The sequence below is a fragment of the Epinephelus lanceolatus genome, chromosome 16 (genome assembly GCF_041903045.1).
Source record: "Epinephelus lanceolatus isolate andai-2023 chromosome 16, ASM4190304v1, whole genome shotgun sequence".
Classification (NCBI taxonomy): domain Eukaryota; kingdom Metazoa; phylum Chordata; class Actinopteri; order Perciformes; family Serranidae; genus Epinephelus; species Epinephelus lanceolatus.
The window spans coordinates 25,853,408-25,879,671 of record NC_135749.1 but is presented as its reverse complement, the minus strand read 5'-3'; the positions used below and the strand labels follow the sequence as shown (position 1 = coordinate 25,879,671).

The window sequence follows — 26,264 nt, the reverse complement described above, 5'->3', positions numbered from 1 at the left end:
AGATGCTAAGGTGGCATCTGAGTTACATTGTGTCTGGACATCAAACTGGAGGCACCATGATCCATGATACCTTTTTTTTTTTTAACAGCATTCTGCATCCATACATTGATGGCGCAAACCTACAAGTAAACAGTAGAATGTTGTGTTCTGTGTCTGAGTTAGGGATGTCATGAGAACTGATACTTGTCATGAGAACTGATACTTACCAGGTTGATGCTGAAATTGTTTTTCGCCCTCATGGTTTCAATTCTACTGGACCTGACAGGGTGGCAGACGTCTTCAGGTGTCAGTGAGTGCAGCTGCAGCTTTTTGTCAATAAGGAAAGCTTTATTTCCTGAGGCCAGCATATTTTGTTAATTCTTTGCAAGGGGAGTGATGCCTATTTTCACAATGCTATCAGTGACAGCAGTGTGACAAGGCACCGAGCACGAGTGCTGCATGTTTGGCATTTTCTTCTGGTTGCTGAGAGTTGAAAAATGTTCAACTTTGGGTAAAAAGTGACAGTGACAAGCGCAGCCATACATCACAGTGGGGGAAGGGCAGGACAAAAAGCCTATCATTAAGACCAATTGTCACACAGTAGCACTGTAGGCTATATTTAATATGTTTCCTCTGCCTCAACTTCTCATGAACCCACATAGACTAGTACTTTGCATTCGAAGCAGATCATCTGGGATTAATAATAAGGTTTAAATGAAATTTAATCTAAATGTTCCCGTATTAAAGAGTGTATGTTTAAGTACAGGGGATTTATCATTCTTTTGTTTTTCACCCTGGTATCAAATTGGGTATCAAGAATCGTGGAATGTCACTGGTACCGGTATCAACTACATTTCTGGTATCATGACATACCTTCTGGAATCAAAATCGACAGCTACACTAGCTGTCAGTTATGGTCTTCTGCAACATATAAAGTTGCCCTTTCTTCATGATTCTAATTCGTTTTCTGCAACCTTTTTATTTCCAGATTGAGAACTACATCAAAGAGAGCATGAAGACAGAGATGGCTCAACTGCAACAGAGCGCCGTCCACAACCACACAGCAGCCATGTTGGAAATGGGCACCAACCTTCTTTCTCAGACGGCTGAACAAACACGCAAGCTAACTGACGTTGAGACGCAGGTAACAACCCCGAAAAACACACTCACACTAATCCTCTCAAACATATAGATGTGTCCCATTTAACTCTTTTTCTTATGTCTTTCTCATGCACACACACCCTGAGAGCATCCATCCTATGCTCCATTAACTCAACTATCCCCCGGTCCACTGCCCGAAAAGGTTACAGAGCACTGGCCAAAGACAATACTGATGCTATATAAATTGGCTCAGGTTACTTTTGGTGTTTATGTGGAGGAGTTTGAGGAGGCGTTGATGGAAAGTTGTGAAGTTAGCAGTACTTCAAAGACAACCGTTTGCAAAGTTAAAAAGGATAATCATAGCAAAGATGAATATCTCCTAAGTATTACCATGTGTTGGGTGAACACTTGACAAAAAAAAAAAAAAACAAAGTAAAAGTTTTATATGCGCCTCAAATGTGCAGTGTGTGTCTGGAAAGCCTGAAATACAGCCCTGTGCTTTTGGTTTCTCTTCATGGTTTGGAGCACATGTTCATGATAGTAGCTAGGATTAATGCCATTAATATAGTATGTATAGAGGCATAATATCATCTACTATCTGTGCATGTCTTATCATTGCAGGTTCTGAATCAGACATCCAGGCTCGAGATCCAGCTGCTGGAGAATTCTCTCTCTACAAACAAGTTGGAGAAAGAGTTAATGATCCAGACGAATGAGATCAACAAGCTGCATGACAAGAACAGGTAAACACTTCAAGCTAACAAAACTCACACACACTGGATACCATCCACACTGCAGCAAAGACAGACTGGAGGAAATGAAGATGATACATTGTCAGGAGAAAACCCAGTCTGTGCTGCTGTTCTCTGCGTGATTGCATAAACAAAATCAAAAGCTTGCTACCAGCTCTCACTGACTACCACACAGTGTGTCCATTTTCCAAAACAATATTCACTTGTATATACAACAGCATAATAGGAAGCTTGTATTTTCTGTGATGTTTAGTAAATCAGTTAAAAATGCACGAGGCTATGGTTTCCATCTTGGAGAACTGTGCAGTTGCTGCAAAATCAGGAGATTAAAATGTGGCTTTTGGATACATGTTCATGTCTCCAAATTGTTTTCTTTGCAGTGATTGGTGCTGTGGGATTGTCTTAGATGATGTAGTATTTAAAAGGGTTTGGTCCACATCTCTCGTTGCAGTATCCATAGAAACCCTATGCAATCACTTCAGGAAAAAAAGAACACCATTTGAAAGCGTAGTCTCTGGTGGTTCTGACTTTAAAGTTATTCTTGAGGCTTATGGAGATAGATTTCTGAGGGCAATTTCCCTAAGCTTCAGCAATTATGACATGATTTCATCTTGTACATGTCGTCTTTTCCTTTTCCTTTACCAAATCTATAATAGAGGGAAACATGATTGGTTAATGAATTTGATGTCAGCTTATATCATCTTTCAGGCATTAGATTGTACAGTGGTAATGTTCACGTACTGAGAAGGCTTTTTCATTTACTTGAAAAGTACTTGACTGAGTCTGCAAAGTGCATGATGAAGTGTATGTTTATATTGTGTTGGGAACACATGGCAACCAAACTTACAGACATCATTATTTGTATTTCTTTCATTTTCCCATATCACTTTCTGGGAAATGTTTTTAAGTAAAAGGTACATCACCATGTTTTGATTGTAATACCCACACTGTCCATCGCAAAGTAACAACAGGAAGTAAAAATGTCAAAAGGGGAGGAATTTTACTCAGTCAGCTTTAATCTGCTGATGCTTAAAGAGAAATTAAACAGATACACATTACATAATTGGTAATCTCTGGTGACATCATAACAAATATTGCAAAACAATACTCAAGATGTTTAAATCTATGAAAACAATTCTCACTCCAGCAGATTTGGATGCTCTAAAAGACCCTAATAATTAGCAACTTCTCCAACTTCCAACAACAATATTTTCTCCCTTTTTTTCCTTTTCCCTCAGCCTCCTGGAGCAGAAGATGTTAGACATGGAGATGCGACACCGCGAGGAGCTGGAGACGCTGAAGCAGGAGAAGGGGAGTCTGCAGGCCCTGGTGGGGAGGCAGAGTGGGGTTATCGGGGAGCTCGAAGCCCAGCTGAGCCGAGCCACAGGAAACAGCACGGCCCTGCAGAGACAGCAGCAGGAGATGATGGATACCGTCCACAACCTGCTCAACCTCTGCTCCAAAGACGGAGGTAAGCTTACTGGAATCTAAGTGTCTCACGCTGGGAGGTTTGGAACTTTTTCAGCAATTCCAAGTGTAAATACGGTCTTACACAATAGTGATCACATAAGAGCACATTTTGGCTAGTTGTATGGTGCTGAGTATGGAGATGAAGGAAGTCACAACCTGTTAGAAGTGTTAATAAATGTTTAACCAAATCGAGAAGCCTGATAGCCGAGCAAAGCCACTGAGAATTGACTGAGCCCAGGAGCTCAAAGCTGGACCAATCAGGGAAATACCAGGAATGGTTTAGATGATGGCAACAACAAGCACTGCTGTGTTTTCAAGATAAACTGAGTGAAAAAAAGAAATCAAGGACAACGTGGACATAAAACATGACTTACCAATTGTGTGTCCTTTTCTGTCTTTCTTTCTTTCTTATTTAAAAAAATGAAACAAACACACACAATAGACATAAGGCACCCAGTACCATTTACATTTAAAATAAGAGAAAGAAAGACAGGGGATTGGTAGAACTCCAGTCCAATGCTGTCATTTAACAGCAGTATTGGCAAAACAGAAAACTGCCCCTTCTGCCAGGAGGGTCAAGGGTGAAAAAAGAGCAAATGAATAAACAAAAAGAAAACAACAACAATTAAGGAAAACACACATAGGTGAGGACTGCCAGAATATCGGTCAGCATACAGTGTAAGGCAGAGTTTGCATAGAATAAAGATAGAGCAAAGTAGCAGAGCTCATGAGTTATACACTTTGGTCTCGTCTAGCAACATCGAAAACAGCTTCCAAAACCCTCTGGAAATTGTTTTATAAATTCCATTTGCTGAAGCAAATCTGTTGTATCTTAGGAACAGAATGTATTTTGTTGCGCCATCTCCTCTAAAATGGGGATGATGGAGACTTCCAGCTTAGTAATATCAGTTCTTTAGCTGCAACCTTGATTGTGTTAGAAGGCAGCTTTTGATGGAAAGGAAGGGCCTTTATTCTGGCAGAGTAGCCAAATTTTGCCAAATTACAATCTGGCTGAATGTTTTTATTGGAAAACCAATTAAATATGTCATACCAGAAATGAGCTAGTACTGAAGAGCGCCAGGACAAGTGTGAGAGTGATCCTTAGGCAGTATGATATCCATCACAGATGGTAGGTGTGTCTTTTTCTCGCCTAAAAGTTATTCTGTGTTTGATTATAGTGAATAGTTTAGGTGTTATTTGACATTGCCAGAAGTTGCAGCTTTGGTTTTAGTTAAGGCTCGTTCACATTACACGATTTTCACCCTGATTTTGCGTCACAGAGACTTTCGTAATCTTTTGAGTGTTCATACCTGCCGATGTGTGTTTCTGTCATCGGGAGTCTCGCCAACTGCGTTACGACCTGTGTGTGCACACCACAAGATTTCTCCACCGAGCCCTCGCCAACAGAGCCCCAGATAACGCGGTGATGTGACCAAACTACGTTTTTTAACTTGGAGACGACACATAGTAAAGGCATGGATATTCTTCCCAGTGTTGAATCAGATCTGCCTGGGTCCAAACACAATGCGCTCCCCGTGATCCTGAAGATGCCGCCATTGTTGTTGTTGCTTGCCGGCTTGTCAGTGTTGCCAGATCTTGGGAGAGAAACAAGCAACCAGAGCTATGGAAACAAGCCCAAATGAAGCAACTGCTGACATAATATCATGCGTTTAGATAACTTATTAGACAGATATATATCGAGGAAGGCAGCGTTCAGAGAGCAAGCCCAAATAAACAACTCCACTTTAGAAACAAGCCGAAAGTTGCGGCTAATAAGCGGACCTGGCAACCCTGCGGCTTGTCCTCCTCACATTTCTTCCATCCTCCTGCGTGCTGACGTGGGATGTATCCTGCCTCTCATTGGCTGATGCTCTTTGTCAGTCGTGTCAGACTTCTCCAGTTGTCTAGCATGCCAGACATCCAGTCCCAGTCACAGATGAGGGGGCGACGTGTTCGTAGGCTTGTTCACACATGAGGACTCGTCGTGGCAGACTATCTGCCGACTCACCTCCGACCCAAGGTGGCTCTCAAGATCATCTGCAATGTCAAAATGGCGGTGAAAATCGTATAATGTGAACTAGGCTTCAGTTAGCTCCAGAGATTGTCTGTTGGTCTTTCTAACAGCTATAAGATAGATTTCCATGACATTTTGTACAGACATTCATTGTCCCCAGAGGATGGAGCCTCCTGACTTTCGTGATCTTCTGACTTTTCCATTGGTGCCACCATGAGATTGTCATTTGTGATTTTAAGTGGAATATCTCAACCGCTATTGGATGAGTTGCCGCAACATTTTTTTTAAGATATTCATGTCCCCTTCGGGATGAATTTTCAATCCCTCCGGATAAAGACTTTTCACTTAGTGCCATTAGACTGGCTGTAGACTCTTCACAAAGAATGGATTGCAGCTGCTAATAGCACCATGAATTGCAAATCAATTGCGGCCATTATCTGCCCCATCTCAAGGTTTGGTTAACGAAAGATATTGCGCTACTTATATTACAATGCGAACACGGCCATGAAGTTTTGCAGCTGATTGCAGTCATCCATGTGGCCAAATACGAATGTTGCCTTTGCGCCAAGAACACAGTAGGCAGTGCTTTGACCGCAGACCACAGGTCCCGACCATCGAGATGCAGAGGCTACTCAAAATTTTGTCATTCAGTTACCACCAACTCTCTGAAGACGCCAATAATTTTACTGTTAATGCATGTGGCTATTAGTGCTAATCTTTGTGAATCGGACTGTTCTTGCATAGATGTTACCTAATTAATATACATGCAAGTAGCGCTATTTGCTTGGCAGCAATTAGGTGTGCATTTCACCCTTTGCAGGTGCTTTGAGAATAACATGGTTTCTGTGCAGGTTTAGTGGTCGCAAAAGCCATGCAGTCCTTTAGTGAATTTTCCCGTTAGTCTTGTTTCACTTTAAAACCCAGAAGCAAAATGACGGGCATACACTGTGCAATGACTTGGTCCAACCAGGCGAAGAAAGGTTTATGTTTCAGTGGAGGAGAGCGTCTGTCATTCATCTGCTGATTAGTTATAGACAGATCCAAATGTTGTCTACCCCCACTAGCAATGACCCTAACCCTAGAAAATGCCTACTGACCCTTGCCAGACCACAATTTGCAAAGCAAAGTTTGTACATGGGCTGTTCGAAGCTTGAACTGTGAGGCAGCATTCAACTTGTTTTGGAATACTTACTTCCTCTGGTCAGATGTTACTGATACACCATCTTAGATTTTACAATCCTTATAAAATTATGATGACACCAGTTCTATAAACTTTACCCCACACTGAGAGACACAGGGATGCAATGGCTATTAATTCCTGCATCACTGAGAGCAGCATGGAGAGAGAAACATGGTTCTTATTGTAACCCGGTATGCTCCTGTTAAAGAGGTTTGGTGCCTCTCATAAACCAGCATGGTGCTCCTTTTTTTTGTTGCAACAGTCACTTTTCACACTTTAACTTCATAAAGTCTGTGCACACGGCTTCACTGAAATGTTAAGCATGACTCTGGGTATGAAGTAATAGGCTTATTTTATTCCTCTGGGTCTCTCCCTTTTGTTAATATACGTCCAGGGATTTCCCTTTTGGCCCTATGTTTGACCTGACAGCAATGCAAGCAACTGAACTCATTTACCCCCTTCTCAGCCATTTAAATGCCGAACCCACTTGATCCTAACATTGGCCTTAAATCGCATTGGTCACAGGAGATTTGACATGAATGTCTGTGTCGGGGGAATAGTTGCAACTTCATTTTCATTTTTGGATTTCCTGCAGAGACTCCTTGAGACCCCACAGTGCTTCCTGAGGTTTCCCATCAGACAGGAAGCAGCAATGGTATGACGGGGTGTAGGAGTCATGAGCAGATAACTACTGCACATGATTAACACATGCTTTGTATTTATCACGCTGCTCCCTTTTGTAATTTTAATGTGGCATGCAATAAAGGTCACAAACAGCCTCTGCTCACACTCCATCTGTTTAGTCTGGATTTGTGTATGTTACATTTAATTACCAGAGGTCTCTTAAGGCCATTTTGGCTTGACTCGTCATCATCTTTGCATTCTTCAAGCGGACATTCAAGTGTGTCCTCATGCAACACTTCTGGCTCTCTACTTTACTGGCTTTGTAATGTGCCAAGCTTGATTTGATTTTCTATATATTGTGCTTTCTAGCCTTTATTTTGCCACCATTTATGCTATTTTCAGTGTCAGCAGGGTCAGTCAAGTGCGGTACCACTACCGTCCTGCTGTCTGTGATTGGTGGCTGCCCTAATGGGAGTCGATAGAAATGGAACGTGGCCGCTGTTGCTCTGTGGTTGGTCCTTTCCTCCTCCATGGTGGTGTTCAGGGTTGAGGTGGGCTTGTGGGTCAGAGGTCTCCCCTTTCGTCACCCCAACCCGAATAAGTCAAACTGTAATAGCTCCTGTGGGACGCCCCTTCCAAAGGAGGTGAAGGAGTAGGTACATCTCACTGATCACTGACGTACTGCCCCTGTTTTTCGACAGCATTTAAAACACAGAAGCAGCAGAGTTCTCTTTTTTTCCATCTTCAGGGGAGGGCTTTTGTTTGTTTGGAAAACGGATTAGTGTTTTCATTTGAGGAAAGGGTTAGAATTTCATGCCATGGAGTGGCGTCTGCTTGTGTTAGGCATTGTTTTGAAAACTGAGTCTGAGCATTTCCTTTAAAGCATGGACTCAAATCATCTTTGACTTTGCTTTTGCTGAAGTGGATACTTAGAAAAGGGAGTTTTAACATTAAATCTCCATAAGCTTACTTTTTTCCAGCCGTTCATGCATGGTTTTTCCTAAAATTAAGGTTTCCAGTGTGTTTTCGAACAGTTTGCAGTGCAAACTGGGGGCCGGGAAGATATTTTTGATGTGGCCAGATACGGCAGTGGAGCTCTTGTTTAGGTTGTAATCATTACCCAAACCTCATTAGGGTGCAATGAGCCACACACTGTTATTAACGGTAATTGATCTCAGCTTTGGAACACTGTAAAAATTTCTGGCTGCTAAATATGATTTTGTTTTACAGTGTTCTATTATCCCACTAAATGAATGACATTCATCATTTTTACAGCTGCTTACTCAGAGTCGAAGAAAGTGGAATTATTTTAGGGTTCCATTCAAAGCCTCAAAAATGGCATTTGCGGGTAGTAATGCCTCAATACAACAGCAAGCTAAACCACTTCATTAGACATCACTTTATGATCCAGGCCACATTTTTGAGTGCTGTACAAGATTATTATTTTTTTGCTTCACTGAACAGCAGAATGAGTTGACGCTTATTGTTGCAAAGACTATGTAAAGTGTGCGCCTCTTGCAAGTCACCTCAGTGACCTGCCTAAAAGCATGGTACCTCTCACCTTTATTCTCACAAAGGGAACTAGACTAATTTATTTTATGTGTTTGCACACGTCTGTTCAAAATGCTAAATGCAGCACCTTGTTTTAGAGCCATTCAATAAGACAGTAGATACCAGTTCCAGGCATCAGACTTGGTTAGTCGATTTATTGCATTCACCTGAGCTGCCAAGTCTAAATTATTCCTATGAAAACTGTAAGGCTACAGTGGTGTGCATTAACTGTATGCTGTAGGCCAGCTTGAGTGAAAATATGAATATATATAGATATTATTATAGTGTCAACATATCTGCTGTTATGTTCTGCAATATTGCTCAAAAATTGTCTTGAGTATCCCTCGATATTTTGCTAATGCCTTTTTAAATATGACAATGATTACACCTGTAGTAAAGTGGAAGTCAACAACTTTTTAACGACCTAGCATGCTAGCTAGCTAGTTAATGCTTTCTACTTATCAACCGCTAAAGGATAAAGCAATAATGACTTGAGGTTTACACATTCATATGATGGTCTGAAGACAACATCATATAACAGAGATAGCTAGCTAGTATGCTGTGTAGCCACTGGCATCAACTGTTTAGAGCGGTGAAGAGGAGTTGATTAAAATAGTATAACATCATCAGCCTAGCAAAATGTCAGCAATTTGGCAATATTTTATACTGGGAACTCCAATGATTAGTCGATTTTTTTTTATGACTGACAGTTAAATTAGACAATAAAGAAAGTTCTATGGCATTTATCCTCTCTTTGTTCATGTTTTTTACAGGCCCTTTTGTACACAGCTGTTTTTTAACACAGTTGTATTGGATTGGTACTTGGTATTAGGGGGGGGTTATAGAAACATCCAAGAGGAAGTTTATTGCATTCAGTTCAAACTCAACCGGCCGATTTTAAAAGCACAGCTGTGAGCAGGAGGACTGCGACTAGTGCTGGGAGACATTAACAGGATTTCACTCTAAAAAGGGGAAACTGCTGACATGGGGTTTGCAACAGAACTATGCACATTGTTTGATGTAAACTTATTGAATATTCAAAGTGCATAGAAGCTATAGTTACCTGCATCTAAAGTGCTAATGGGCTGGTGAAAGCCACTTAAATCTCATGAATCTTGACACATTTCTCAGACATTGTCACACAAAAACCATAGTTCTCTTCATATGTTAAACGAGGACTACACATGGTTGTTGTAAAATGTACTGTGGGAATGAACTGGTATTTTATAGGGCTTTGCATCTTTCATATATGAATACACCAGAGAAATTCATTGGATCTTGCATGGAATCACTTAAACTCTCAGAGGCATTTAGAGACTGATTATAGTCACATGGGAGCAGCGATGTCTTCGGCAGTCCATTTAGCTCCATTACTCACTCTCTTTAGTCCGAGTATTTGGGCTCATTTGGCAAGGGTACTGATTTATGCAAACACCCAAGCCCTGCTGGTCTTTTCACATGAACCCCCTACTGAATACGAGTCCCCACTGAACCGCAAAATATTTTCTGTAAATAAATATCGGGACATAAATAATATTTGCAGAGCTGGGCAGCAAGCTGTTCAAGGGAGCCGCTCCTACACTTGAGCATCGAGTCCCTCGGCAGACAGTCTTAATCCTCCGAGGTAGATCTCAAGGGCGATTGTGAAATGATTGTTCACACTGTTGCAGATCGAATACCAGAAAGTTCCCCTCTGTCAGTGATCTCCCTGGCCTTTAAAATGTGCCCTGCTGTCTGCTGGTTTGGGGTAAATTACCGCCTGACAGGGCTGCTCTTTGTTGTATTAAAGTCTGGAGCGTGAGGTCCACTCTGTCAACCTGTCACAGCAGGAGATTCTTGTCATTGACACTCAATACTTTGTTGAAATGCTCAGATAGTACACCCAAACAAGCGTCCTGCTTCCACCGGGATGTTCTGCGCTCAGGAGGGGGCATCAAAGTGAAGGCTAAAGATCGCTGACACATTTCACTTTCCCCTGACATCTTCTTTGACTCAACAATTACAACAATAAAAGCAATGGCGTGAAAACCGAGATGAACCCCTCATATGGGAGGAGAAGGAGAGGAAGAAAGAGGAGAGAGTGAAAAAAAAAAGAAACGGAAGGAATTTCCATCAATATAACAAGGGCTTGCAAGGTAAATACAAACCACTTGTTATAACAGGAACTTGAAATTTATAGCTTGTAGTATTTTGTCCTTAGCCCCTTGCTTGGTTTCAAAATAGTGCTGCCATAATTATCTGCAGATGGAAATGGATGCAGCTGCTCTGTCAAAGTCTAAGGGCCTCTCTCTTGGTGCAGGAGATCATCCAGTCGATGAACTGCTTTTCTCTTGTTAATAAGTTAGTTGCCCTCAGATTCTATCTGTCTGTTACAAGATATTCACAGTGAGACCTCACAGATCAGCTTCTGCCTCAGACTCCTTTTATATTTTCTCCTCTGAGATGTACACATCTGAAATATGACTAATTGACCTGTTAAGGGTTTGCTTGGAATTTGTGATTTCATAAAACATTATGTATGATAAGTATGATTAACATGCTTGTCTGACACAAGAGGTTGCATGAAGGGTAACAATTTTAATAGCATGGAGTTCTATTCCTGTGTCTGTATCTGGTGTATGAGGGTTTATTTGATCCCGTCTTTAGATACAAAATAGTGTGGCACCAACACCTTAGCTTTGGCATGTGTTTCTGACAAACAGATGGCTTATGCTAGCTTAATATAAAGACTTGTAGCAGAGTGAGACATGTATAGCTGCAGGCACATCTTGCTTAAAGCATACACGACATGCCTCTACAACTCGCGCCCACCACTGGACAATACAAACCCAAAGAGAGGCCATTAAGGGTAGGGTAAGGGTGATGGTAATGCTTACATCTCGTTACTTACAAAGTGAGTCACGTCTTTATGTATAGGCTAATGAATTATAAAGTGGATTATTGCTACGTTTGCCCTCATATTTATTCACAATAGTGTTGCACTGTAGCAGGGTTCAGATAACTGTTGTGATGGGGTATAACAGCAGACACATTTCGTTTCAATGCCCCTATAAAGTGCACCCACCACTAGTACAAGACAAACCCACCACCATTATCTGAACCCTGCTATGCGAGGCCTAACCCTTACCTTAACCGTGTCTCTTTTAACCTAATACTTTATAGCCAGCTTATCGCTATCTTAGCATTTTTGTTGGGGCTTCTGCTTCCGGCGAAGGGGACAAAGGAGGGTGATCATAGACTGATGTAAATGTATGGAGGGCAAGTCATGAAGCTAGTGGGCGGGTCAGGTTGTGGCTCCAGCTGCAGCCATACCCACTCAAGCAGAGTGGAGAGCCTAGCACACCATAAATTTGAAAACTGACTTCCCATAGTCATATCGCCTTGAGGTTTCCATACAATCAGCAACAATGCCAGGAAGTCACTGTTCCTAGTCGATGCTTAACAGGGAATAGCTGTTGCCCATGACATTGAGTAAACCTTGTCCAATCTATACACAGACATGAATTTAAACTGTGGTTTTAAATACATGTTTTAGACAAACAAGATCTGTGTTACTTAGTGAGCTTTAGAGGTGCTGCTGTTGGAGAGAGCCAGGCTAGCTGTTTCACCCTACGTCCAGTCTTTATGCTAAGCTAAGCTAATTGCCCTCTGGCTACAGCTCCAAACTCAAGGCCATAGACATGAGAGTGGTATCAATCTTTTTATCTTACTATTGACAAGAAAATGAATAACCATATTTCACAGAATGTCAGACTATTCCTTTAAAATAACAGCTATTGATTCTCATCAGAGATCAAATACAATTTGCAATGTTTAGTTACCGAAGGGCTTCAACTAAGTTTAGTTGTGCATCATTTCTCTTTATAGTAACAATCTTTCTGTTATTTCTTGTGCACCCACAGTTGTGCCTAATAGCACAAAGGCTATTGAAGAGAAGAAGTTTCGCGACTGTGCCGACCACTACCAGGCTGGCTTCCATAAGAACGGAGTCTACACCATCCAGATTGGCCCTCAGGAGACCAAAAAGGTGAGAAGCTACGATACCTTACAGCTGGCGGCTCGCTGTAATGCGAAAATATCTGCCTTTTCATCACTTCTATGTTGTTCTGTCATTGTGGGTTTACAGGAAGTAGGAATACTGAAAGCTGAAAATACACGTGGCAGCTTTGTGAGTGCAGGAGTTTAGCAGGGGGGTGAGGTGTGAAACAGGACACTGCTCTGATCAGGATGGTAACAAATGTACACGTGTGTGTGTGTGTGTGTGTGTGTGTGTGTGTGTGTGTGTGTGTTCTTAACCTCTACACTATGCTTACATACTCTTGATTGATGGGAGTGATGATTTAATAAGTTAGACGTTGGCAGAAGGTTTGCATGCGTGGATTTCTCTCTCTCAAACTCAAACTCAAACAAGCGAGTCACAGAAATGTGAATTTGTTGTTATGTTATTTAAGTTAAACACCTTCTGAGTCGTTGGCAGCTCCCATATACTCAACAATGTGTTTGTGGCACATTATATCTAGCCACATAAGCACACAGGCAAAAATAGACAAACACCAAAGGGCGATTCTTTAACGTTTGAGATTTTTGTGTGTAAGAAAAGCACAAACACATTTTTAACACATAAAAATGTACACGTGTCTTTTAGGGTTACTGTCATCCACCACACTGAACCGTATGTAAAATTCAGTTTTGTTTTTATTTTTCTAATTTGTAAACTAGGTGAGCACAGCAGTAGTCATGTGACAGGAAAGCACATGGCCAGAGGATTATTCTAAAATCCAGAATAGGTTAATTGGCTGCCATTCACAAACACTCCATATTTTATTTTCTTCATTACAAATTATAAGAAAAACAAAATGTTAAATTGTATATTTTGTGTATATTTAATGCTGATGCTAAAATGGACAGCAAGCTAACATATCATACTTATTTTTTGTAAATGTGACAAAATGCAATTTTTACAGCAGTAATTTCAATCACTTTGTTTATTATGATGGTAATGGAAATGACGATGCCAGTACCATATTATATTAATACATTTCTCTAATTATGTGTTAGATTTTCTAAAAGTTTCCAGACCAAAATAGACCATAGATGAAGTATAACTCACATACTGATTGTATCAGGAAAAAATATTTTGATTATAGCTTGAGTTCAAGTATTGCTGGTATGTGTGTGCGTTTATGTGCATGTGTACTATGAATGATGAGCTGGTCTTAGGGAAAATGATTCTGTCAAGGGTACTTCCTTAATTATACCCAGACGGCATTCATGTGTGTTCAGCTGTGTGGGCTAGCTGAGGTGAGAGACCTTCTCCGCTCCACCCTGGGGTCTCCTCAAAACAGAGAGCAACACTGCAGATAGAGCACCAGCTCATGCGTTATCAGCTTACACACGCTGAGGTCCAAGGTTAAGGGCCACATTACACCCAGGACCTCCACTTTGATCTTGGAGAAACAAGCCCCCCTGATGAGGAACATCTCCAGGGAGTTGGTGAGGGATAAGGAGACACCGATTAAGTTTGAGGAGGACACAGATACGTCGCATTCCCAACGATGATTCATCATGAAAGCTGGGAAAAGGAGTGTCCGAAACCAAAAAATTGTCCAAATGACCCTTCATTGTTTAAATGCCGCTGAGAGTCATGTTGAATGTTGGATTCATTAGCTTGTTAGTTAAATTGCTTCTACTGAATCTTGAAAAAATGTACAAAGACCTGTGGGTGCTATCATTGTTTCATTACCTTCATACATGTGTTTTCCCACCCTCCTTTTTCTCTCAATTTCTAATTGTGTAGGTGTATTGCAACATGGAAACAGCCGGTGGTGGTTGGACGGTCATCCAACGCAGAGAAGACGGCAGTGTGGACTTCCAGAGAACGTGGAAGGAGTACAAAATGGTGAGACGAGACAAATGCCTGCAGACAGACACTCTCCGGCATGCAGACACTCATCCGTATCCATTAAAAGCAAGATGGTCCTTTAAACACAAGACGAGTGACTCAACACACACAAAAACGGACACTCATTCATATCCATCAAGCATAAATTACGAAACTGTGAGACGAGGAAAACATCCTGCTTTATAAATACACTTCCATAGGGGGGATTATGACAAATAGCGTGTGCTTTTTGGCCTCGACTGAACATGCTGAAAACTAAGAGGCAGCATCCACTCATCCAGATGTCCTTCCTCCTCAGCAATAGCTCCCCCATCGGTTTTGTATTAGAAATATTGTCTGGGGTGTCCGCGACTTGCTCCGCTCCTCAACCGAGGCTTCAGTGAAGCCTGCTGTTATTCTTCCTCTTCTCCAACAGGAAATTATTACCTAAATCTGCAAACAATACATTTGTTTAGTCTCTACAGCGCTGTGCCAGGTGTTTCATCTGTTTGTCATCAAGGAGAAATGTATGCATTTCTGCAGTAAGGGTGTTAACATTTCAGAGCCTACGCTGTGTTTAGACAGTGAATTGGATTTATTATTGCTGGCAGTTGCATTGCTAGTGTTTGCTCTAGGAGTCACCTGTGTATACCTTCCACTAGCTGTCAGTTTATTGTCAAATGGACTATGTTCCTTCTATCCCCCTGTAATCTGCTTTGTGTTTCCAGTTTAATTATTTCCCCCTGTCTCGCTGTTGTTGATGTACAATTTACCAGTCACTGGTAAAGGATTTCAAAGAATCTGTGGGACATAACATGCAAGACATATCCCAGGTTAGATCAGATAAGAGCACTTAAATGTCCAGTTGTAGGACTTAGTGAGATATATAGGCAAAAATGGAATATAATATGATATAATAAGTATGTTTTCTTTAGTGTAGTATCACCTGAAAATAAGAACATTTGTGTTTTCGTTACCTTAGAATGAGCTGTTTATATCCACATCGGGACCAGGTTCTTGTCCAAGGAGATTGCTATGTTGCACCTCCATGTTTCTAGAGTAGCCCAGAATGGACAAACAAAACCCTGGCTCTAGAAATGGCCATTCACATTTTCGCACTGCCCACTGCAATAAGTGATCCCTCCGTGACAAGAAACCTCTGCGGGTAATTCGGCCCCTGGTTAAAACCTCCTGATGGAATTCTAAAAGGTAGAAGTTTCAGCTGGTTGCAGTCTGCAATCCTCACTGCTAAAAGCCACTAAATCCTCCTTAATCTTACACATTGTCCCTTACTGGGACTGAACACTGGCAAAAAAAGAGCACAGGAGAAGAAGAAACTCAAGATAATTTAAAGTCTAAAAGGTAGCCACCAATAAGACACACATGGAAACCCTCCAGCTTTGAACAGGTGTCATGGAGAGCATGGAGTGCATTACAGTACACGAGGGCACACTCATGGACCTTGGCCGACATTTACAGTGCTGATCTAACAGCTTAGTATTACTGTTCCTCTCCTTGAAAAGCCTGGAGGTGATCGATGGTGTTTTATTGTGTTATTAATTTTCTCATTCTTGGTCTCCAGAGGCTTGTGCTCACAGATTTAATGTACTTGGAGGATTTGTAAATCTTTCAGTAACAAGTGACATGTTTCTTTGTGGGACCATGGAGAGAGTTTTGGCAACGGGTATGAAGTGCACATGTTTAAATGTGATCTTAACCATCTTATGTTTGTAATTGCATTACTAGGAGACCACATATCACAGGAGACCTTGCAAATTATATTCACAACTTTCTTTCATCTTATCAGTATGTGAACATGGTGCTTACGGAACAATGGTTCACGGCCATTGTTTTACCCAATGGTAAATAGAAAGCTCAACTAATTAACTTGCACCTTCACAATAACCATTAATTAATGGTAATTAATTGCTAAATATAATAAACAACAGTTTAAACATTAATCTTCTGCCACTCTGAAGGCCTTTACACACCAGGAGCGTGATTAATTCACACACCAGTATATTTTTTTAAACTTTTGTTTTTGTCTTGAGCAATTTTACACAGAACACAAATACTACATGGCAAAAAAGTGATGTAATGTTTTCTTCGGAACAAGCGCTTTCATTGGGGATCAACACATCGACCAATCACGTGCAGCCTTTACCTATAAGGATTATGAAACATTAAACAACAGTTTGTGTACCTAAATAATTTGATTAGACAAGAAGCATTCCATGAGGCCTCATACAGAGTACAGCATCACTGGGATATTTAATAATGCACGTGTCACACCACTTTACAGGTGCTCTAAACTGTTAATTACATTAACCATTAATTAACCTACATTAAGTGTCTTCGTAACAAGCTTTGCATCGCAGATAAGAACCTATTGCCACAAATAACTTTTGAGTTAAATTATAAATGATTGTCAGAAGAGAGCGCAGAGAAGAAAAGAAAACAGGATACTTCACTTTAAACCTCCAGGTGTGCTCATATGTCATCAGCCGATGTTGCAACATACTGTCTGATCGAGCTATTAACTCATCTGACTGAAACATGCCACCAAAGTGATTGTCAACAGACTTATTTCAATGGTTGCAAAATAAATGCAAACATACAAATAAATGCACATGATTCAAAGTAGCTCGTCTGTGGTGACATGTTTATACATTTTCCTACGAAAAGTAATGCACTAAAAATCGTATATATATCCCATGTAATCATGAGCCAGCACTTTGTGTGTAATCCACATATTAGGTAGGACTGCAATCACGTGGCCAATACACTGAGGGGAGTAAAGAAGAAAGCAGTCTGTGTAAGGAGGCAGGTTGGGGTGGTAGATGGGTCACACAACACAAGAGTTTCCCCAGGAGACCGGTCTACAGAATTTTGTGAATTTTGAGTCATTTAAAGGTACGTCGTCACCACGTTTCTTTTGATAAAGCTGATCTACATAACTTTATGTTGAGTACATAAGTTTACATTAAGTACATAGCATCATTCGTGGGGCACAAATTCATTAGATGTAAGAACAGTTGTACAAGAATACGCTGAACATGTAAGCAGGCCAGTGTGTAGGAATGTTTGTGTTGCTTGGCAACGGTCCAGTCCATGTCTAATTGTGAACTAATTGTCTTCTTAGAGCCGAATAGATTAAAAAATCAACAAACAAATCATAATCTGTTGTCGCTTATTACTGTTAACTACAATACAGTTGTGCTGTTGTACTGATTATCAGCACGGCTGTAATTATTTTCAGTGCTTGGCTGACCAAATCACCACTGATATCCAGGCTTGCTGATAATAACCGCATAGCCTCAAGTATGATATTGCTTAAACAACATGCAGGTTTCATAGTCTGAACGAAGACAGCAAACTTTATTTCAGTCAGGAGAGACAGAAGCCTTTGGCACTTGGACAACAGAGGGAGATTATTTGTGATCGGGGGACGTCTGAGCTTCAGCAAGATAAATCCCCCCACTGAGTCCAGACACTGGTGGTGGTGGTGTGATGACTCAATTGACAGCCCAAAACACTGACAGCCAGAGACAGAGTGTGAGCATGCACGCAAGGAGTGAATAGCAGGGTGAGGAAGAACGTTACAGCCTAAGCATGAAAAAGTATTGTCTTCCCAACTGAACTTTCGCGAGCGCTTCATTACTCCTTTTCACCTCGACAAAGGCAGCACATACCAGATCCACCCCTTCCGATCTTACTTTACAGAATTAAAGGCCTAGACATACACAGTATGTCGACCAGAGGGAACTCAAATCCACCCAGAGCATTTTGCTGAAAGGAAACTCAATATAACAGCTTACTGTAGCTTGGTTCTATACAACAACTTACCAGGGACAGACTGCCAGACGCTGCTCGAGGTCAATATGATCCCAGTTGTAGTCCCAAATTTGCATCCCTTTCAGTGAATCTGTTTGTATAAAACCTTTGATACAAACAGATTGCAACTAAGTATTTCACATTTTCATGCCATTTATTTGTCATGCCCCAGATGTGTAAGGACCTTTAAAGGTTTATATGACCTAGACAGTGTTGATTCAAATGTATAGAATTCATATTGTTAAATAAGTTTATCCATAAGTTAATCCATTCATGAGAACATGAGGGCTGGTGCTGATGAAAGGTCCTCATGAGCTCATCTCATACAGCTGTGAGGGTACGTCATACAAAAAAGGTTGAGAACCAGTGTTACAGAGTATTGGATTCTTCCTGTAACTCTAGTTTATCTTTGTATGTGCAACGGTTCCTGAGATTTACAGTGCTCAGTGTTTACAATTACTTTTTTCCCACACAAAGTGATTTTAGCAAGTGTAACTGAAATACAAACCATGCGCTCAGTCCAACAAAATGACTAACCATCTCCTCATCTTTTCTGAGCTGAGTGATGTAGATCAGGTATGCGTGTAAAGGCCCGCGAAAGAACCGGAACTACATAAAGGAAAACTGTCAACAGAGTTAGACTCGAAGCCTTTTCTTCAGCCAGGGTTCTTGAGATAAACCGCAGTCACAGTAGGAGGCATTGGACCGAGCTGAAAGACAGTCAGAGGGGAACATCTCATCAGGAGTGAGAAAGCGGTAATAGGCCCCAGTCACTTTCTCTTCCGCCCACTCGGCAGGACATGCCTAAGGCTCAAGGAATGCCCATATTTACTTTCCCTCCTTCCCATTCCTCATCACCACACATGCTCAGCACAGACATAGACTTCTCCCTGACTTTGCCCCCCTAGCCCACTCCAGTCCACCCCCTTCTTTCCCAAACTTTAATGCAGCAGTCCAGACTATCCTGTCAGAGCTGTAATGTCATCCTGCTTCGTGATATTCACCTCTGCAATCCTCCTGCTCTTGCTGCTGTCAGAAGCACTTTGCCTGTGACCGGGAGCCACTCTGATCAAATACAAATTTTTGCAGTTGTTTGAAGGAGTATTCCGTGCATGCAGTGTATATTTTGGGAAAGAGGTCTTTAAGTAATAATGAGTTTAGCATGTGTGACTTGAGTGGAAGACAGAAATGGAAAAAGGTGTGTGTCTATTTCAGCTGGTACCAATTTTAGGCACTTTTATTGGTAGGTAAGTCTATCCACGTGGAGGATCAAGCCAAAAGCAAGCTTAAAAAATACGTTAATATACAATATGAGTAATGTGTGCGGCTTTTCACTGAGGTCTGGAGAAATGGGAGAGAACGCTGGGATGTTATGAGTTAATAAATCTATTTATGCAGCACCGAAAACATTTCTGCTGGTGGATAAACAACCACATTATTTATTGTTAGGAGCCCTTTGTTCTGCTCTGATATCTGATTACCAAAAACAGCTCAATAAATAAATGAGAAAATTCTTTACCATTCATTTCACAACCCTCTAGTGTTAAGATTTTATCATTCTAGGAAAAGAAAAGAGATAACAATGAATAATCTGTGTTTTACAAAGAGTATTTTCCGCTATTTCCACACTGATTATTGTGTTTCTCTTCCTTCGTTGCAGGGTTTTGGGAGCTTGTCTGCAGAGCACTGGTTGGGGAACGAGTATGTTTACCAGCTGACCAGCCAGAGACAGTACGCCCTCCGTGTAGAGCTGACAGATTGGGATGGACACCAGGCCTTCTCACTGTATGACCGCTTCCAAATCGGCAGTGAGAAACAAAACTACAGGTAAGACTGCTCATATTGCTGCTGGTAGACAAAGAGGGGGGGGGGTAATTGTTTTTCAGGCCATAGAATACACACACAGAGAGATTTGTCTTTTTCACAGTGGCTGGTCAGACTGCATCTGTTTTTGCAGGATTCAGAAGGGAGCTTGAGGTCATATTTGCACCACGTGTTGAAATGATGCAGACTTCAAGCTGAAATATGAATGAATAAATGAGTCTGCAAGCAATGGAACAAATATTTTTGTGCCATGCTCTATTGTTGCCAACGTTGGTTGGTCTGTCCACCACTATAAGCTGTATCACATTGCACTAACAACAGCAGTCACTTCCAGGTAGACAACTGGCAATGGATTTGAATTGCGGAGATATGTGAAATCAGCAAACTAGTTTATTTCATTTTCAGCTGCAACTGTAGTGTTGAAAGATATATCGTTAAACACGATGGTCCAACCTATCTGACGTTTCTGTTTAGCTTATTTTGGTACTGGTTTCTGTTTTGTAACTATTGTTGCTCTTAGTGTGAACAAAGCCTAAGCACCACAGCCAGATGTGCACAATGTAGCTGACCATGACTGGCCTTTTTGTAAGTTTGTTGCTCATAGTGTAAACATAGCATTATACATCTACTTAAACCACAGACACTGATTACAAAATCATTGTGTCTCTGTTCCATCTAACCTTAATGCTAATTTTAAAACAAACTTTGGCTCGCTAGTTTCAGTGTTCAGCAATAACATTTAGGGCTGTACCCGACCCGAGATATGGCTGTTCAATACTAATATGTAACCATTCGTTCCTTTTTGTCACATAAAGTTTGAGTTTGAATGAAGTTCAGTGGGATGCTCAGGGTGACAGCAAAGTTCATGTGATATAGCGAAAAAAACAAGTTAGCCTTCCAAGCTAATGCGTGCGAACTACGACAGATGACGGAAGTGTGCGACAACATCTCTTGCTGACACTAGATATCAAACAAAAGCCAGAGACTGTATCATAATAAGTTGCTGTGAGCTGTAACTTCACCACTTCTAAGAAGAAAGCAGAAGATAATATTATCTTGGAGCTTGTCCAGGAAAAGTCTCTCTTCCTCTGTGCAGCTCTCTCTGTCTCACTCTGACTCACCCTGGCTCTGGGTCTCCAGCTGTCTGTACTGGATAGAAGCGTGAAAGCAAGGAGCGCTCACTCTGCAGCTAACTCTAAGGACCACTCCTTAGAAATACACTGTACACTGACTGACATTGAAAAGAACAGAAATGACTGCTAGACTGAAGGAATGTCAGTCGACTGAGGGGTCTCTGACTGACGATTCAAGTCTTTAACTTTCAGGGGGTTGTCCCAGTACTGTTATGTAGCGTTAGCCCTACTAATGCACCACCAACAGTTAATGAGAGCTTTCTTTGAAAACTGAAAAGGAAATAAGACAAAAAGCGTACTTCTCACAAAATACTTCTTACAAAATCAGTCATTTGGACCAGGCTGCCTGGTTTTCCCATCTCCTGACACTGTAAGGCCCCGTCTTTTGGACTGACACAAGCTGTTGGTCTGTCCTAGATCTCCTTCCTTCTAAGGCACTGAGTCCAGAGCATGTTTGCTCTTTGCAGATGGAAATCAAAAACCCAAACCCCTCTACACTCTTTATTTCACTCCGCACCCCCATACAAGACAAGACTTAACCATTTTCTCTTGATATCTCTGCTGTTTCTCACCCCATTTTCTTAGCACCATGAAATTGTATGTACATGAAGCAGGGGTTTTCTACCAAGAAGTTTATGTAAACAAACATTGTGATTCACTCAGTTGGATGAATTTGACATGGCATTTGGTACAAACCTTTGCCTCTCAGGGTGAATTCTAATAAATTTGGAGATCCCTTAACTGTTAATGTAGCACCACCATCAGGTCAAAATTTTTATTCCTCCAATACTTTGGTTTTGCCTGCAAAATTAATGACACCCCTGTTATCCTCTGCTATACTTTGTGTTTAATGCTTATTAGCAGAGGTTAGCATGGCAGTACGTTAAATATCCACATGATGTATGTAGCATTTTGCTTAAAGCACTGCTGTACTTAGCAACAGCTTCACAGAGCCGCGAGTGTTACTAATGTCTAAACCGCCTGCGTGATGAAAACAGCAGAAGCTTCAGTCCTTTAACTGTGTCTACACAGGATGCGCTGAGACGCAGTGCTGAACATAGGTCACGTTTCAGCAGCACTAAGAGCACAACAACCAGTCATCGTAGTTATGTGCATATAGTATGCATTAAATGTGGGCCCAATGCAACCTGTGTTGACACCTGCATTGATTGAAATAGAAGCATATTTGATCCTTGCCGTCGATTTGGACTTAAGTCTTGTTTTGACTCTTTCTTGACGGCATATCAGACAATTGTGAAACTATGTCTTAAGCTCATGTCACTCAGGAAGGAGGAACAAAATCATAAAAGGAAATAAAACTTCAATGGAAAGACAAAATGTTCAAAAGTAGTAACATTATAAACATGGCTAGAAACTATGAGCTCTCCATACAATTAAATCATGTCAATGCTGTTATGTAAGTCCGCAGCGAGGTTTTCCTCATCGCAGATTCCTTCCAAACCAAATCTACCGCTTGTCATCATCTCCTCATTACGAACTTTCCTTTGACTGACGCTTTGTCCTTGTGTGTTGTGGGTGTGAAGGTTTCTGTTTTCTTTTGAGGGGGTTAATGATAACAGGCCTCAAACTATGGCAGATGCTTGGCCCTCTCAGATGTGGAAAACTACTGCAAATTCCACAGTGTTCCAAGCAATTGCTGGCTTCAAGAGGAAAAGGTCTGACATCTCCAATTCTGTAGTTTTCACTGGATGGCTGGTTCTGTCTGATAAGAGGTCCCTTTAGTTGCGAAATGCGTTTAGCTTTGAATGACGAAATAAGGAATGAGATTTTGTGGCTTAAAAGCCTTTACCTCAACCCTGTCCATTCCTTGCACCCAAGTGTTTCCCTACAGTGGGGGGCCGTTAGGCTTGTTGCCGTATCTAATTTTCAGGATTGTCTTGCGATGACAGGGGTTTCACTTTCTGAGGTTTCTGTCTTGAGGAGCTTGTACCTGGAGTGGGCTTTGTGGTTTTCTCAGAGGACTGGAGAAATGGATTCCAATGTAACGGAAGAGATCAAGTTTTTTTTTTCTTTCTTTTTTTGTTTTGAATTTAACGCAGAGTTGAGGTTTTGTGTGACCATAGAATAAGGACAGAGTGAAACTCAATTTCTTGTAACTATACCTTGTTGGCTTGTGTTCATGGCACACAGATATGTGAAGTACAGGCCTTTCTGTTTGTAGGGCTGGGTATCAAATCCAAATGTGTAATTTACTGTATCTACCCAATCCAAACACATTTACTTTCACTTTTAAATCATCCTGTCCAGTGTTTTACACATATTTTAACATCCCACACTTGACCTTTTGTTCTTTTGAATTAAGGAAACAATAACTGTCTTAGTCCCAGTGCAGCAGTCAAAGGGCATCCCCAGCCACTCCAGCCTGTTTAAATGCAGGCTTATGCTGTTTGAGAGTCCAATCGACGCAGTGATCTCTATAAATAGATTTGTTCTTGAAAATAGTTGTGGTATGATAATCACACATTGCTCCTTAAAACACGGGCCAAAACAAACCAGATGGCCGGGCCTAAAACAAACCCACGCCGCCATGTTTTGTGATTTGGCACCACCCTGCTTTTAAATGTCAAACAATCTGCGACAAGTTCTCCGAATTATATTTCTTACTCTGAAACGTAAGAAATAGTTGTAAGTGATATGGCCGGTCTTTGAGTTGGTTTTGGACTATTTTCTGTCATCCGTGGTGGTTTACTGGAATACAGTCTGCGTCAGCAGTCAGAAAAACATTTGTAAAGACCTCATTTGGTATCGTAAATCTGCCTCTTGCTCACTCTGTTCAAGGCCTTGTTTATGTGCTTTGTTCTTACAGACTGTGTGTGTGTTAGACAGACAAGCACCACTTGGAAACCAGGTACAATAATTGAATAGTCTGAGTCCAACAATGCATGCAACTCACCATTTATCATATTGAGCATTACCAGGAAATGTTTGCCTTGCTGCCAGCTCCTTGGTTTCATCTATACACTGTACATACTGTGAAATTGAAATGACTCAACTTGCAGAGAGGGAGGGAGGTGTGCAATTATTCCTTTGTGAAATATGGAGTCCTAATCCTTCATAAATGAAGTCATGTACATGGAATAAACGTCCTATTTATTACCAGCACTTTAAAAGCTGGGGCCCGCCATTCATCGTCATTCAGTCATCTAATTCTCGTTGGCTTTGTCCAGCATAATAAAACTGTTATATCATTATATTATTAAGAATCTGATGATTGAAATAATGTAATGAAGAAAATGTAATGTAGTAAAGAATATTTACGAAATAAAGTGTCATGTCAGTGCTTTGGTTCCATTTGGTTGACGTTTTAATTTAAATTGGAAAAATGGAAACACTTTGAGACTGTTATCTGTAATATCTCAAAAACAGAGATATTTTGATGGTTATGATAAGTGTTGGACACAGTCCATATTTAAAACGGTACCAACTGCGGTACATCGAATTTGGCACTGGTACCCACAGGTATTTTTATTTATTTATTTTTTTTTTTGGTACTTGGTACTCTCTGTAGGTTAATAACAAAAAAACATAATTTTAGAATAAGCTGCAGTCAACAAGCAGTTCTGCTCCTCTGCTCTTTTCTAATCACACAAAGTTAAGTCCCTGCCTGTCTGCTTGCTTGGGTCGGTAATATGAATGTTTACATGTCTGTGCGTCTCTCTCACTCTCTGTTGAGACGCAACTGACAAATATGTAATGTAGTACAAAATTTAAACAAAAAAACAACCACAAACAGCTCTGACACTAGGCTATTTTTTAACATAAAAGAGAATTAAATAGACCCGACAGACTGAAACTATTGGTGCTGCAGTAATAATTTTGTCGCTGGGAAGCAGACAGAGCTCTGTGGCTGGCTTCCCAGCTTTGGGGCACTTAACAGTGCTTCTGCCGCCTTACTGCATCCCACATAATTAAGTTATTACCCTTGAAAGTACAGAGTTTTGTACCCAGCTTACCTTACCTTTGTGTAAGTGCTGAATGTCCCAGAAAACCAGTTAGGTATCAATTAATAACAGTTTTCCTTAATTTAATGATAATGGGGAAAAATTTGTTACGTTTTTCAGTCGATAGTTTTAGACTGTTAGAGTTTTTGCCTGTGTTGAAGTGCTTTTTCACAAAGGCAACCCTGCCTTCAGAGAGTGTGCTTTCATAAATTATAACTGATAAGGTGACAACTGATTAGAACCTGTTAACACAGCTGAGCCCATGCAGTCCTGTTTAGTCAAAGGATGTAAAACTCCAAGGTTTTGGAGTCATAAAACTCAGAACAAAAGGCAAATTTTGTCAACTTTTTATTTCTGCATTCACCGTATGCGAAGATATTATCAATGGAGCTGAAAATTTGTCAATGAATGATTAAATTAATCATAAAAAATGGATCTGCCACTCTGTTTTTCACCCTGTAAGCTGTCTGAATGTTTCCTTAGTCTTCCATTTTAGTTAACATCTGGTCTGACAAAACAAGAAATCTGATCTGATGATTAAATTATAGGCCAAACAAATGATCAAATACTAGAGAAAATAAGGTACAGATTAATGGATAATGAAAACAGTTTGCATTTTTGCCTTTACTATAACCTTGACCCAAACCTTTTCATGCAGATCTGGCTCCAAGAATTGGACTTTTATTCTTCAGTCCATTTTGGAGACTATCTATCATGCACAACATGCATTGGTCTTGCAGAACTTAAGGGAAAAAATGCTATTAGAAGTAGAGCAGGAGCAGGAGCAGATCAAGAGGCCTCCATCAGTGCAATAGCAGCCAAATAAAAGAAGAAATCTACACTGGCTACATCTGCACAGTGTAAGCTGACATCAGCAATGTTGTTTTAATGTAGAATGAACAAATCTTGTGGACAACACTTTGAGGGGCTGACCAGAGCTTCAAAGTTCCCACTGAACC

The 26,264-nt window shown here is 40.9% G+C and overlaps 1 protein-coding gene across 1 annotated transcript in view; it reads left to right on the top strand.

Moving 5' to 3' along the window:
• The window catches only part of angpt1 (angiopoietin 1), a 74,858-nt gene that overhangs the window by 27,134 nt on the left and 21,460 nt on the right, over positions 1–26,264 (top strand). The window contains exons 2-7 of the mRNA XM_033637920.2: positions 968–1,123; positions 1,702–1,823; positions 3,071–3,303; positions 12,574–12,698; positions 14,469–14,570; positions 20,047–20,213. Coding sequence (XP_033493811.1) covers positions 968–1,123; positions 1,702–1,823; positions 3,071–3,303; positions 12,574–12,698; positions 14,469–14,570; positions 20,047–20,213 — 905 coding nt within the window. The remainder of the gene's footprint in view (positions 1–967; positions 1,124–1,701; positions 1,824–3,070; positions 3,304–12,573; positions 12,699–14,468; positions 14,571–20,046; positions 20,214–26,264) is intronic.